Here is a 15,000-nt window from a genome sequence, read left to right on the forward strand (position 1 = left end):
TTTGATGTGCTGCGATGTCGTCCCCATATCCTTTGGTGTCTGTCGTCTTGTGTGTGTGTGCTCATTTCTTTACTTCTTGCGCGTTGGCCATGCTGTGCTTCCCGCTCACGCTGACTGCCTGGCTTCCCCCAGCGTGCGTGTTCATGTTTGTGCGTGCTCGGTGTTCCTGTGCGTGCTTGCTTGTGCTTCCTTTTCGTTTCATTCGTGTCGGATCTCCTCTACTCTTATTGCTTGTCTGTCCAATGTCCAGTACAAATCCCGCAGCTACGCCAGCAAAGCAAGCGAGAGAGCGAGATGCTTGCTGACATCCACCACACTCGTCCCCCTCCCCACACGCAATGCATGGTGTGGTTGATTGGGAACCAGCCGGAATCAGCTGCTTGTGCTCACTTCGTCCCAGCAAAAAACGCGTCAACCTGTTTTGTGCAAGCAAGATGAAGCAACAACAATGAGGATGCTGATGATTGCTGCCAGCCGCACCTGCTCACGCTCACTGACCGAAACACACCCACCCCACACACCTGAGCACACTGCCACACACCCCAAGGCAGAGCGACATCGTCTAACCGTCCACTTGCTTGCATGATGCATGCACGCGACAACCGCGCTGCCTGTCTTTGTTGCATGTGCAACCGTCATGGCATCGTGTACTTGCACGTGATGGTGATGAGCACGGGTGGGAGTTACTGACCAAGGTGCGGCTGTTCACACCACACTGGCTGAGCGAGTTCAAAGCGGAGGCGACCGATTCCACCCGGCCGGCATCCGCAAAGGGGATCAGGAAGTTCGCTTGAAGGAACTGCAGCCACAGGCAACAATGCGTTCACTTCCCACTCGCACAACAGCAGCACACACACACACCACATACACTTCGTTGCAACTGAGCGACAACGTTGGATATGGATGGTTCGCTGGGCGCTCGCATGGCTGCCTTTGTGGTCGCTGCTGCTCTACTTGTGGCCAGCTTTGGTGTCTCTGATGCCATCCTCGACCTGGGCGATGAGCTCACCTTGGAAGACTTTCTCGCAGACGCGGTATCGTGTGCATGTGTTCGTGCATGTGCGCATGCGCATGTATCTGTGTGTGTGTGTGCGTTCACGTGTGTTCATGTGTGTGACTGTGATTGTGGGTTTATCGACTGACCTTGTCCTGTTTCCAGTTCTTCTGCGCATGCTGCACATACACACTCACACGCTCACACACACACACACACACACACACACACACACACACACACACACACACACACACACTCTCTCTCTCTCTCTCTCTCTCTCTCTCTCTCTCTCTCTCTCTCTCTCTCTCTCTCTCTCTGTCTCTCTCTGTTTCACGCACTCCTGTTTCTAACCCCTCCCCACACTTCTCCATCCTGGATCACACATTGGCTCTCAGGGCATTGATGGCTGTGTGATGCTGACCCCATCGTCCACCGGCTATCATTTTGAAAAGGGTCAGGCTTCAGGCCTCTCACGCTCCCGATGCACTCTTGGTCAGTGTGCCTGCGCGTGCCTGTGCGCTTGCAAGTTTGTTACATCCTGCCGTTGTCGGTCCGTGTCGAGTCTTGGTCTCATCCCTGCCACTTCATTGGGCCTCGACTCGCTACTTGCAGGTGGCGCGTGCCAGTGCCGCCAGTTCGAGGCGTGTGACAACGGAGGTGTGTGAGCATCAATGGCTCTCATGATTACTGTCGTTGTCGTTCAGAGTTCAAACCTGTGTGCTTGCGTGTATGCATGGGACAATACACGTTTGTATGCCAATGATAGGAACCCCTCAAAGTTGTTGTCATCTGCCTTGCCGCTCATCCCTTCTCATAACTCTTTCTCTCTTCGTCTCCCTTCATGCCAGATTGCCTCAAGGTGTACCGCTGCAACGACACGGAATCCAACGGCTGCGTCGCCGTCTCCAGTTGCGCTCAGACCACATTCGACACGACGTTTGAGGTGCGCACGTCAGCGACTTGTCGCATATGTATTGCTTGTGTGTGCATGAGCGTCCATTCGTTGCCGGTCGTCTCTCTGTTGTCTGACACCAGACTTTGAAGCAGCCTCGAGTCTTGTGTGACGCCTCTCACAAGTTCATCTCCCCGAAACCCACACAACACACACACACACACACACACCCTGTGATACACGCACGTGCACACATGCTCAGGTGACTGTCGACTGCCGCGAACCACTTGATGAGCGCGATGAGGACGGTATCGACTTCTTTGGCATGCGCTGGAAGCAGGCCCTCGCTGAGGACTGCAACATTGGACGCGTGAGTTGCTGGCGTTCTGTGTCAGCGTGTGTTCTATGTTTATGCATGCGGATGTTTGTGTGCGTGTAGGCACGCCCTTTCACTCACGTATGTATACACACACACACACACACTCACACACACACATACACACACACACTCACTCACACACACACACTCTCTCTCATTCACTCACACACATTCATCTTTGCTCTTTCTTCCCTCGACCCAAACACACACACGCATGCAGGTGTGCCGGTACAACGGCGACACAGCAGCCACGATTGAAGTCATCAACGGCACCACGTTTCGCACCACCACCCTCAACCCAGCGCACGTACAGCTGCTACAGGCCTGCGCAATGACGGTGGACAGGTTTCGTTTCAACTTCTGCTCAGTCACTGGCATTGTCGAAGTTGAACCGACAACGACCACTACCACCACAACCACAACTACCACAACAACAACTACAACCACGACTACAACCACGACGACGACGACGACGACTACCACCACTACAACCACTACAACCACTACAACAACAACCACGACGACCACAACAGAGTGCACACCTGACTGCGAAAGCAGCATCAACGCCTGCATTGGCAAGGTGTGGGCATGAAATTCATTAATTGCTGTAATTTTTGTCGCTGTTAGCGCTTCTCCACCTTGAGTGTCATCACCGCTCGACTCACGCACTGTTTCTCCTATGCATACACGTGCACACACGCACATACATACATACGCATGCACACGCATGCATACAAACAAAGGCCATTGAGGAGGATGGCGTGCGCGATGCGTTTGGGGACTGCCTGTCCACCACAGATCACTTCAGCGTGTTTGCGTTTGTGCAAATGGGCATCTGTCTTGCTGATTGTGATGACATCACGCCGACCACCACCCACGCCGAGGCGCAACGCTCCCTCCGATGCTTGTGAGTTGCATATGCTTGCGGGTGGATGTGCACTTGTGTGTGTGTGTGTGTGTGCATGTACGTGCAGGTGTGAGTGAGTGTGTGTGAGTGAGTGTGTGTGTGTGAGTGTATGTGTGCAAGTATGTGCAAGTGTACATATGTGTGCTCCACGACGTGACTATGCACTGTCCTTGTCAAGTTGCTCACGCGACGAACACACATGACCTTTCTCATACGCCTCTTTCAGTCGCTTCTGCGCCTATGGGTCAGCTGACATGGACTGCGATGTTGATTTCACGACGACGACAACAACAACAACAACAACAACAACAACAACAACAACAACAACAACAACAACAACAACAACAACAACAACAACAACAACAACAACAACAACAATGACGACGACAACAACTACAACTACAACAACAGCACAGGTTTCAAATAGTACCTGCCCAACCATCAGCACACCTGTGGCGTCCTTGTTTGCTGCTGGCTATGGTAATGGCCTTCAACTGACGATTGATGGCGGTGCACCTGTTGGTACGGAGATCAAGTGTGCTGGTTATTCCGATGAACCCGACAACCAATACGCCAACATCCTCGACAATGCAACGGCGTTCTGGTCCGTATCGACTGGGTACAGTCGATACATCTACTTTGCGATCTTGCAAGACGCGACTGGCGCGACGCAGACTCTCTACACAGCTGACATTGATGGCACATTTACCCACGGCTGCAGTGCGCGGCTCAAGAACTCTGGTGCAGACTGCCCTGTCGTGCTGTCTGATCCAACGTCTACCAGCCCCACGTGCTTTCCTGGTTGGGCCGAGGTGATTCTGGAGAGCGGCGAGCGCGTGCAGCTGCGGAACCTCAAGACTGGCGACCGTGTGCTTTGCCTGCAGGCATCGGCCGGCAACGCCCTCGGCTACTGCGAGCTCAAGACTTTCCAGCACGTGGAGCTGAACGGCACCACCACATCTGTCGAGCTGCACTACACGGACAAGGACGGCAACCCCGCACTGATGTCTGCAACACCGGACCACTTTGTGTTCCGCGCAGACGAGGACGTGCACATTGCTGATGGCTTAACGGTGCAGCCTGCAGGCGAGTTCATCTTCACTGGCGAGTTTGCTGTTGGCGACCGCCTGCTGCGCTACGACGCTGACCTCGGTGTCGTGTACACCGTCACCATCACCAGCATCACCTCCACCATCGAGCCAGACTACTACACGCCGCTGACGGACGATGGCTCCACGCTCTTTGTTGAGGACGTGTTTGCGTCCTCGTTTGCCATCTTGGAGAGTCCTGATGTCATCCGCCTCGTCCTGGCGCCCATCTGGCAAAACGACGACGCACGCTTCACAGAGCCGACGGCAGGCAAGGACTTCCCCGAGGGCCTGCACCCGTTCACGACGCAGCTGTACTCCATCTTCCTTGCCGCTGAGATGAGCGGCCAGACGATTGATGTTGAGGGGATGGCCACCGCCATCGCCCAGCAGCTCGCCGTCGGCCACGTCTTCACACAGCAGGAGATGCTCCAGCTCATTCCAAACTACATCAGCTGAGGGTGTACGCATGTGTTCGTTTGCTCAATTGCTTACTTTGTGTGTGTGTGTGTGTGTGTGCGTGTGCGTGTGTGCGTGTATGTGGTTGGCAAAAGCGCACTTGTTTGCTTTTGTGCGTGTGTGTGTGTGTGCGTCTGTGCCTGTGTCTGTGCCTGTGTTTGCGTGCTTTTCCTCATGCTCCGAACTGAAGCAAGCGACCGCTCAGGCCAGTCCGCCACGAGTCATTAGCGACATGTACCACGGTTGTGAACCAAAACATACTGGTTTCCAACGACAGGCAGTCGCGTATCCTGTGAAACTGTGCGCACCCGAACAAGACAGCGATATGTCATGTCATCTTGCATGATCACCACCAGCATTGTCGTACCCATGATGCTTTGCTGAATCTTGCATGGCGATTGAAAAGCGAATCTCGTGTGTTTGAGGGGCGAATGTGTTTGCAGAACGCCTGCCCACCCTCTCAGCAGAATGTTTCTCGCATGATATCGCTTGTTGAAGGCGCTACGACTGTTCAATCTAATGCTACAATGCTAGACGAGGAAACCACTGGTGTAACTATGACCCGTATGCGCAACACCGCAGGTCTCGTGTCCTTTATCATATACACCAGCACCCCAATATCTCACAGCGAACTCCAAACTACACCCTGTCCACACAGACACACACACACACGGGTGTGCATGCACGCACACATGCACATATTCATGCACACGCACATGCACAAATTCATGCACATGCATACGTGCATACACAAGCACAACACAACGCAACACAAGAGCACGACAGGCTATGGCTGCTCCTTCAAACGCACATCGCTGAGGCGTTTGAATGACGGCCGGCCGCGCGGGTGCTGGTCCATGCAGTCCCGTGCAAGCGCTTTGAACCACAGCGGTATCGCGCCTGATGCGAAGCGGTGTGATGTGAATGCACGATGACAGACCTTGCATCGTGAGTGGCCGCACAAGAGATTGCGGGAATATAACCATCAACATCGCGTGCGCCTGCTTGCACACAGCACACAATGTGGCAACTGTACCATCCAACCACATATGTCTACAAACACACACGCACAAGCTCACACACGCACACGCACACGCACACGCACACGCACACGCACACGCACACGCGCACACAAGCTCACACATAAACACGCACGCACACACACGCAAGCACGCACGCGCGCGCGCAATGCAGCCATCTTATGCCGACTCACCATCAGTATCGTCAAACTTGAGTCGGATGCCTTGGTCCATCAAGCTCTTCAGCGTGGCGAGGATTGGTCCTCGATACCCGCTCCCCTTCTCCTGCTCAATCAGGTCTGGCACCCGCTGCATCGCCACTTCCCACATGAGTACGCCAAAGCTGAACACGTCGGCCTCAAAGCTGTATTTGTCACCCACCAATGCCTCTGGTGCCATGTACAGCGGCGTCCCCACACCAGCCGTCAGTGTCATGCTCGTCATCGTCTGCAGTCCAGCTTGCTGGCTGTACCGGGGATCATCGCTTGAAGTGGAGGAGAGGCGTGTGTGCCGCTGATTCCGATCTCGCGTGAAGCACTGGCGAATGGATCCGAAATCCGTAATCTTGGCGCGGAGCGACGATGACACCAGCACGTTGCCGCTCTTCAGGTCTCTGTGGGGAAGGGAGAGGGGGTGCAAGTGAGAATAGGCCGGTAAGGTGAGCAAGTAACACGTGCTTGCATGCACAAGCAAGCACGCGGCACACACACACACACACACACACACACACACACACACACACACACACACACACACACACACACACACACACACACACACACACAACACTGACCGGTGCATCTGGTCGAGGCTGTGGATAAATGCCATGCCACTCGCGACGTCACGCAGCAGTCGCAGCTTCAAGTCCCACACACTGTTCACATCATCGCGGCCAGCACCACTCTCCTCAAACTTCCTGTTCTTCACCTCCCTCAACACTTGCTCCATATCTTTCCCCAACAGATCTCGCAGGGACCCGAGTGCCACAAACTCCAGCACCAGGAACGGGCTGCCGTTGGGGTCTGTGCCCGCGCCAAAGAAGCGCACCACATTCGGGTGCCGTGTCTTCTGCAAGAACTCCACCTCCTTCTCAAACTCCACCACCATCGTGTCATCAAGAAGCATCAAACTCTCCTGCATCACTTTGACCGCCACCGTCACCGTGTCCCACTCGGCCTTGAACACCACGCCAAACGCGCCCGCAGCAACACGCTTGATCATCCTCAACTCATCGTACTCAATCTCCCACGCCTTCTTCAGTGCCATCACTTCTTCGTCTCGCGCCACCAGCAGCTGCTCCTGTAAGTCGATGCGTTTGGTCAGGCCACGGTAGCGGCGTGACAGCCAGGCGACGAACAGGCCAAAGAACAGCCCACCAATCACAGAGCCAGCAGCCACGCCAGCAACATCTGGGTTGTCCACCACACACCGCCCACCGGACGTCATCTTGAAGCCCCGCGCGCACGTGCAGTCGTAGTTGTAGACAACCTCCGTGCTCACTGCAAACTTTTGCCCGTTCACACGCAGGAGCTCGTTGCCAAACCGAATGGCGCACTCGATAGGCGTGTTTTGCAGCTGCAGCACGGGGGGATTCGTGCGTGTGCGCACAAAAATGCCTGAAATGGACAGGGAGCGGTGTGACAGGGCAACAATCTCGCCCGCCACGCTGTTGACAACGGATGGCATGTCCAGCCAGGGGTTGCCGGACAGGTCAATCACATCCACAGTCTGCAGGCACCGGAACAGCACGGGAGGGAGGTTGCCCAGCCCTCGCTGCAGCAGCAGGTTGCGGGCGAAGAGGACGCGGCGGCCCCACCGCGTGCAGATGGCAGCACTCGGGGTGACACGCGTCTCGCTCACGTCCAGCACCTCGACCAGCGGCGCGTCCAGGCTGGTCAACGCGTTGCACCCAGACATGTTGAGAGCGCGCACGCTGCCGGGGATGGACACGGCTGCCACGTGCTTGTTGTCCTGCAACAGGACGGAGTCGAACGTCTTGTTGGGGCAGAGGGTGATGGCGGCGTAGCGCGTGTTGGAGAGGGCAAAGTCGATGACGTTGTCGGCGAGGATGTGGCACAGCGCGGCGGTGTCGACCGTGGTCTCGTCCATGTCGCTCCATCCGAGATGCAGCCGGTCAATGTTGAAGACGCGGCCGCGGCGGAGGTTCTGCACGAGGTTTCGGATGTCCACGTGTTGCAGGTGGAGGCTGGTCAGCTCCGATGGCGGCGGCACCGCATCACTGCCGCTGTTGCCACTGCCACTGTTGCCACTGCTGGTCTGTGCCGGGTGGACGATGGCGGTCGAGTGGACGCGCGGGTCGGCGTCAAGCTGCAGGATGTGCAGCGGCGTGTGGCGCGTGAGGATGGACAGGTCGAGAACGGGGATGAGGTGCTGCGATAGGCGCAGCTCGTCCAGAACTGGAAAGTCTTCAAGGTGTGGCAGCTCGCGCATGGGGTTGTTGCGCAATCGCAGGATGGACAGGGACGGGATCGGTGTGCGAAAGTGCGCAATGTTGTTGCCGTCCAGCACCAGCCCCGTCAGCGCGGTCATGTTGTCAAACAGGCCGTCGACAGACTGCAGCTGGTTGCCGGACAAAAACACCACACGGAGCATGGTCATGTGGCGAAACAATCCTGGTGGTACAGACGTCAGCTGGTTGTTCTGACAGCGGAAGTCCTTTAACGAAACGCACGCGTCCAGCAGGTGGGCGGGGAGCGACTTGAGGCGATTGTCACGAAGGATCATGGTGTCGACCTGACTCAGGTCCCTGAACAGGCGTGGCGGCATGCGCGTGAACCTGTTGTTGTGGAAGCGGAGATCAAGCATCTGCGACAGACCCCAGAACACATCCTCGTCAAACGCGGTCAGGTCGTTGTTGTTGATGCGGAGGAGGCGCAGCTGCGTCGTGTGTGCAAACGCTCGCTGCGGCAGGCGTTGCAGGCGCAGGTCGTCCAACTCCAGCTGCCGGAGTGCCGTGAGCCCATCAAACACGTGCGGCGGTAGGGTTGCAACCGGGTTGTCGGTCAGGTCCAGCAGCAAGAGGCGGGTGAGCCCCTGAAAGGCGCCCGCGTCCACCACGCTGATGTCGTTCTGCTCGTGAATGAGCACACGCAGCGCGGTGAGTGTGTTCAACACGCCTGCGGGGATGCGTTGAAGGCGGTTGTGGTCGAGAAAAAGCTGCTGCAGCGCTGTAAGCGGAGCGAAGAGGCGCTTGTCGAGATGACTGAGGCGGTTGAGGGAGAGGTCGAGCTGCAGCAGGGCCGTCATGCGTGCAAACGTGTCGGTGGGGAGGGAGGGCAGCGAGATGTTGCGCAGGCTGAGCACAAGCAGCTGCTCGGCGATGTCTGCGCCCTGTGCAGATATGGTGAGCGACTCGCTGTTCACGACGCGAAGTGTGTCCATGCTGCTAAATGGGTTGAACATGCTCAGCTGCAGCTCGGTAAACTGCAGGCCTTCGACGGTGAGGTCGCGCACAGCCGTCCACACGCCATTGTCCAGCAGCCACTGCAACGTCACAGACCCCACGCGCCCCGTGATGGTGAGGCTCGTCGTGTTGCCGGATACAAACTGCAGAGCACGGACTGCAGACGGGCCGCTGGTGGTGTCGATCTCCGCCTCATCGTGCGCAAAGGTTATGGTCAGCGTGCCGTTGACGGTCGGGCCCAAGCACGTGCCGTCCAGCACGGTGGCCAGCTTGCAGGACCCACGCACGCGGCACTCGTTGACAGAGGACGATGCAGACGTCAGCACCTCCCGCCGGTGCCGCGAACGTATTACAGGTGCCCGTGGTGGTGGTGGTTGTGACTGTGGTGGCTGCAGCTGTGGCTGCAGCTGTGGGTGGAGGGTTTTGGTGGCGGGCAGGAGTGGGTCGTTGTGTGGCTCAGGATCCATGCAGCCAAAGGCCTGCATCATGCGAACGACAGGCAGCAGGCTGATAACCTGCTGTGAGGACGCGGCTCTTTCATCAACTTCTTCTTTTTCTTCTTCTTCATGCGCTGTATCGTTGCTCTGCAGGAAAGGTATTCCATGTCGCGTAAATGCGGCGCCGATCGTGTCCAGCGTTCCTGCTACATCGCCACACAAGCCATCCTGCAATGGTGTGTATGGCGGAAGGTGTGGCCAGGGAAGGGGAGTGAGAAGGAAATGAGTCGTGTGTGTGCGTGTGTCTGTGCGTGTATGTGTGTGTATGTGTGTGCATGTTTGTGTGTGTGTGTGTGTGTGTGTGTCTGTGTCTGTGTGTGAAACAGGGTATGTTGATCCCTCCTTACAAGCAGGTGAGCTGATCATTTGGTGGTGAGTCACCATGCACACACACACAGCGTACCTTGAAAGCGTGGGCATCAACGGTGGCGTGTGCGTGTGATTGTTGAGGTGGCAAGCCCAACACCAGTGCCAACACCAGGTAACACAGCACATGGGATCGATCATGGCGATCGCGTGCGGTGCTCCTTCGCATGGCCTTTTTGTGCGTCTGTGTGTGTGTGTGTGTGTGTGTGTGTGTGTGTGTGTGTGTGTGTGTGTGTGTGTGTGTGTGTGTGTGTGTGTGTGTGTGTGTGTGTGTAATCAGCAGTGTCCTCATTGACGCGCATATGGTGTCGACACACGACACATAAAAATGTACAAACTTGAAAGCCAGGACTTTCAAGGCGGCCGGCGGTCACCCATAAATAGGCCGCCGTCCTGGTTCCAGTGGCTTGCCTTCAAGCAAGCAACAACAACATCTCACAGCAAAGAACACTGCTCCATTTCGAACTGACGTGAGCGTCTTCCTGACCATCTTCCTCTCATTGGGTGTGTCTTCTTGTCTTCTTCTTTGCGTCTCACCCTCGCCGCTACCAGGCTACCAGTGGCCGTCATGGCGTCCCGGCCACCACCGCTATCCTTGCAAGGCGTGTCCGCGGCTGGGCTGCGCAAGTTCTTCCAAGAGTTGATGGACGAGTTCGTTGATCGCGACACTGACAAGCTGCGTGCGTTGACTACCGCAGACACGTGCAACACGGTGGTGCTTCCACGCACAAAGGAGAAGCAGTGCGCCTTTTTGGAACTCATGGACCCAGAGCATATCGGCACGGCTACCGTATTTGTGTCACACGCGTGGCGGTACAAGATTGCAGACGTACTTGCCACCATGGTTGAGTTTGCTGAAGAAGAGAAACGACACGGCCGGCCAGAGCCTTACTTCTGGTTTGATCTCTTCATGAACAACCAAAACATTGCAGCCGATCTCCCACAAGACTGGTGCGCAGACCTCTGTATGCGCGTGTGTGTATCTGTGTGTCTGTGTGTGTGTCTGTGTGTGTCTGTGTCTCTGTGTATGTGTGTGTGTCTCTGTGTGTCTGTGTGTCTGTGTGTCTGTGCGTTTTGATCGTGACACACGACAGGTGGATAGATGATGGGTGCGTTCACTGTGACCAGCTCAAATCGCCTTTGTCTTGTCACGATCCGTTGTGTTTGCCATTCCCGCGTTCAACCCTTCAATATCCGGATCTCGCCCCCCCCCCACCACCATCACCACTTTCAACACGCAAATCACCTGTTTCTAACCCCTTCCCTCCCCCTCCCCTTCCCGCCACAGGTGGAGCACGACGTTCAAGGAGTCCATCGCTGCGATTGGCAAAGTGCTGCTGGTGTTGACGCCGTGGAGCAACCCCATCCCGCTGACGCGCGCGTGGTGCCTGTGGGAGATCTTCTGCGGCATCAGCCAGGAGGGCGTGGAGCTTGCCATCCGGCTGCCTCAGCACCAGCACAATGCCCTTGGGCAAGCTCTGCTGGACGACGCAGATGCCATCACGAACATGCTGGTCGAGGTACAGGCGGGGAAGGCCGAGGCGTGGAAGCCCGAGGACAAGGAGATGATCTTCCAGGCAATCAACTCCACCGTCGGCTTCACGCAGCTGAACAAGGCCGTCAAGGACCAGATGCGCGCGTGGTGCCTGCGCGTCGCCCAAACTTTCGTCACGGATATGGAGCGCAAAGGCGCCACCGACACGGACAGCTACGCGCTCATGTGCAGCCGAGTGGGCAGCGTGATGACGTCGTTTGGCGCGAGCGAGGCGGCCATCCCACTCCACGAAACTGATTTGCGGGTGACCCTGGCCCGGCACGGCCCGAAGCACGCGGGCGTGGGTGTTGCGTACAACAACCTTGGGACCGCACACAGTGGCAGTGGCAACCTTGACAAGGCGGCGGAGTGCTTCAAGAAGGCACTTGCTTTCGATCTGGCTGTGCACGGGCACAACCACGAGAGCACCGGCATCACACTCAACAACCTCGGCAACACCCTCATGCAGAAGGGCAACTACGATGAGGCCATCCGCTACTACGCACAGAGCGCGTCGATGCTCGCGTCCCTCAGCGACAGCCGTGCGCGCAAGCATCTTGCACAGGCGCTCAACAACATCAGCCAGGCCTACAGCAAGAAGGGCGAATATGCGCAAGCCATTGACTTCAGCCACCGGGTGCTGCAGATTCGGCGTGCGACGCTCGGTGAGCAGCACCCGGATGTGGCAGCCTCGTACGTGAGCTTGGGCACGTTTTATGATGCCAAGGCAGACTACGACCAGGCCTTGGTCTACTTGCACAAGGCACTGGACATCTTCAGCACCATACTGGGCGCCAGCCACCCGCACACCGGCTCCGCGTTCACGCAACTCGGCAATACGCTGGTATCGAAGGGCCAGCTGCTGGAGGCCATCAAAATGTACGCAGCAGCGCTACAAATTCATCGCAAGACCCGTGGCGAGGATGACCTCTCCACAGCCATGTGCTACAACAACATCGGCACAACGCTTGTCAAGATGGGCGACCCCACGCGTGCGCTCGAGTACTTTACGAATGCGGTGCACATCAAAGAGCGGGTGCTGGGGACGGAGCACCCGGAGACGGCGTCGTCATACTTCAACTTGGGCAGCTTGTGCTTTCAGCAGGGCAGCGTGGCCCGCGCGCGCGAGCACTTCAACAGGGCCCTGCGCATCCAGCAGCGCGCGCTTGGTGAAGACCACCCGAGCACGGCCATGACGCTCGACAACCTCGCGCTCGTGGCTGCTCAGAGGGGTGACTTGGCCGCTGCCATCGCCCACACGCGCCGCGCTCTGCACACGTACACAAGATGCATGGGCTCCGCACATCCGTACACGCAGAGGGCACAGCGCAACCTCGCCGAATTTGCTGCCATGGCCCAGCGGGCCCAGGGCTTTGGCAGCCAGTCCTCAGCCACAGTCACAGCCACACAGAACCTGCTGCTTCGCTTCTTGTGCGCCGTGGCCAAGTGAATTGGGGAACAGCGGAAGGTGGGAAGGGGGGAGGTGAACAGGTGGGACGTTGAGGGAGCTGGAAGGAGCAACACAGCACATCCAGGCCGTGTGTTTTGCTCTGTGTGACATGACAGTGGCAGCTTGCCCTGGTAGTCTGTTTGCTCATGTTGTCAATGTTTTGGGGTTCTCACCCACTGTTGTAGAGCGGGAATAAAAGGGGCTAGCATTTCACCGGCTTGGCTACGAAGGCCATATAAGCTTAAGGTTTGTGATGCTTTTGTAGTGATAAGGGACTCTTGTTGTGGCACTCCACAACACCCACGGTTGCTCGGGCACGAGCGCGAACATGAACATCTGGACATAGAATGAAACGAAAACACTAATGGGGTTGAAGAAGCGATGGGCAGCGAACGCAAGGAGTGAAATGAGACTTGGGGGGGGGGGGCGTGGTGTGCAATGAAGACGGTGACTTGGTATTAAACGCAACACAAGTGCTGGTGTGCAAACAAGTCACCGAAGGAAAGGGCAGCGCTGACCACGAAGCAAACACAAGAAAGACAATCAAACCAACAGCCCACAAACACACACACACACACGCCCTGCTTCAGTCACAGACAGCAGACAGCCATGCACTGTCAAGACCTCCTTCTCTCGCTCCACATCCCCACCCTTCTCCACACAGCGCTTTCCTCCTCCTCAACAACAACAACAACAACAACAACAACTGCAACATCCACGTCATCATCAGCAAGGCTGGTATCATGCTGCGTCGGTGGCGGCGCTGGCAGGCTCCGAAGCAGCCAGGTGTGAGCGAAGCTCGTTCTTGTTGACTGTAACGAAGACCCTGGCGATGGGCAGCACCTGCGCTTCCTGGCCCATGACATACTCCTCAAAGTCAAACGTGCCAGGTACATCAGCGGCCTGGAACTTGTTGCTGCGTGTCACCTGAACATAATGCGAGTCACAACCGCTGTACAATGGTTGTCCGTAGTAGTCGCACACCTTGGGCATCTTCGGAATTTTGCGCGTGTAGTCGGTCCTCCTGGTGATGGGGTATGCGAGGCCAACGCCGGCAGCACACAGCAGCAACACGTGCTCGCCATTTGCATTGGGCTGGCGCCAATTTCCGGTCATCAAGCGCGTCGAGTAGCCAGCGGCGTAATTGGCCTGCGGGGTGAGATAGATACCGGCACCAAAGTACCCAACGTCGTTTGAGGTTCTGAGGCTGGCGGTGCCCGTGGCAATGATGCTGTCGGTCACGGCTTCGCCGCACCCGTGCCAGCCAACAAGAACGTTCACGTGCGCAACACCGCCATCCGCAGTCGCTGCAAACTGTGTCTTGAGGCGATCGAGCATGGCTTGTTTCTCCGGATCGCCAGCTCCAAAGTCCCTGTTGAAGGGATTGGACGGGTCGGGGTCGCCACGTCGAGCGGACGATAGCGCCATTCGGGTGTGGAATGCACGCAGTATGGTGGTGGACTTGGTCACCTCCACGCGTGACAGGGTGAGACCTTGCGTCATCTGGCCCTCGATCCACCGATACAGGTCGGTGTCTGGTGGCAGCGGCGCCGTGAAGACGCCATGATCACCAGGGCCAGTCCATGAGAGCAGGCGATCAAAGCTGTCATCAAGACACCAGGCTGGATGTCGCCACTCGTAGCCAGGCTCGTGCCACCGCGCCGTCAGCACAGGATTGCGCACCAGCAGATCCCCAACGGGCTCTGGAGTCGAGTGGTGTGCGCCAGTGCTGAAGAATGCGATGTTTTCGTGCGGTGGTAGATCTTCAAGCCGCTTGATGTCAATCCCGGCTGGGTGCGGCTGGTAGTGTCTGAGATCTTTCGCGCTGAGGACGAGATGCGTGTGCTCGATGCCGCGTGCCTCATCTTGCAGCAACGAAAACACCTGCAGTTGGAACAGGGGGAGGAGCGTTTGAAATGGAGAAGGGGTGAGTGTTTTGTTTGGCGGGTCGAGTGAAATGTTTGCTGGTGCATTGTCACACACAGCAC

General features: G+C 56.9%; 5 protein-coding genes across 5 annotated transcripts in view; 3 read left to right on the forward strand and 2 right to left on the reverse strand.

Annotated features, from left to right (window-relative positions):
- PTSG_10351 (uncharacterized protein) overlaps positions 1–566 on the forward strand; it is a gene marked incomplete at both ends in the record, with an annotated part of 1,642 nt that extends 1,076 nt beyond the window's left edge. The window contains one exon of the mRNA XM_004988345.1: positions 552–566. Within this exon, the coding sequence (XP_004988402.1) occupies positions 552–566 (15 nt within the window). The remainder of the gene's footprint in view (positions 1–551) is intronic.
- A 333-nt stretch (positions 567–899) lies between these two features.
- Positions 900–5,339, forward strand: PTSG_10352 (uncharacterized protein; the record flags this gene model as incomplete). The annotated part of the gene is made up of 8 exons (XM_004988346.1): positions 900–1,034; positions 1,393–1,489; positions 1,610–1,654; positions 1,846–1,940; positions 2,152–2,259; positions 2,489–2,653; positions 3,021–3,175; positions 3,402–5,339. The coding sequence occupies 8 exons, from the start codon at positions 900–902 to the stop codon at positions 4,720–4,722; spliced, it is 2,121 nt and encodes a 706-aa protein (XP_004988403.1). The 3' UTR covers positions 4,723–5,339.
- A 170-nt stretch (positions 5,340–5,509) lies between these two features.
- Positions 5,510–10,197, reverse strand: PTSG_10353 (TKL protein kinase; the record flags this gene model as incomplete). The annotated part of the gene is made up of 4 exons (XM_004988347.1): positions 5,510–5,622; positions 5,936–6,354; positions 6,535–9,830; positions 10,066–10,197. 4 exons carry the CDS (start codon positions 10,195–10,197, stop codon positions 5,510–5,512), a joined length of 3,960 nt encoding a protein of 1,319 aa, XP_004988404.1.
- A 289-nt stretch (positions 10,198–10,486) lies between these two features.
- PTSG_10354 (uncharacterized protein) lies at positions 10,487–13,066 on the forward strand. Its single transcript, XM_004988348.1, has 2 exons — positions 10,487–10,979; positions 11,317–13,066. The coding sequence occupies exons 1-2, from the start codon at positions 10,597–10,599 to the stop codon at positions 13,010–13,012; spliced, it is 2,079 nt and encodes a 692-aa protein (XP_004988405.1). The 5' UTR covers positions 10,487–10,596; the 3' UTR covers positions 13,013–13,066.
- Positions 13,067–13,753: 687 nt separating this feature from the next.
- Positions 13,754–15,000, reverse strand: part of PTSG_10355 (uncharacterized protein) — a gene marked incomplete at both ends in the record, with an annotated part of 6,239 nt that continues 4,992 nt past the window's right edge. The window contains one exon of the mRNA XM_004988349.1: positions 13,754–14,896. Within this exon, the coding sequence (XP_004988406.1) occupies positions 13,754–14,896 (1,143 nt within the window). The remainder of the gene's footprint in view (positions 14,897–15,000) is intronic.

Source organism: Salpingoeca rosetta, assembly GCF_000188695.1.
Source record: "Salpingoeca rosetta unplaced genomic scaffold supercont1.36, whole genome shotgun sequence".
In the NCBI taxonomy this organism is placed as follows: domain Eukaryota; class Choanoflagellata; order Craspedida; family Salpingoecidae; genus Salpingoeca; species Salpingoeca rosetta.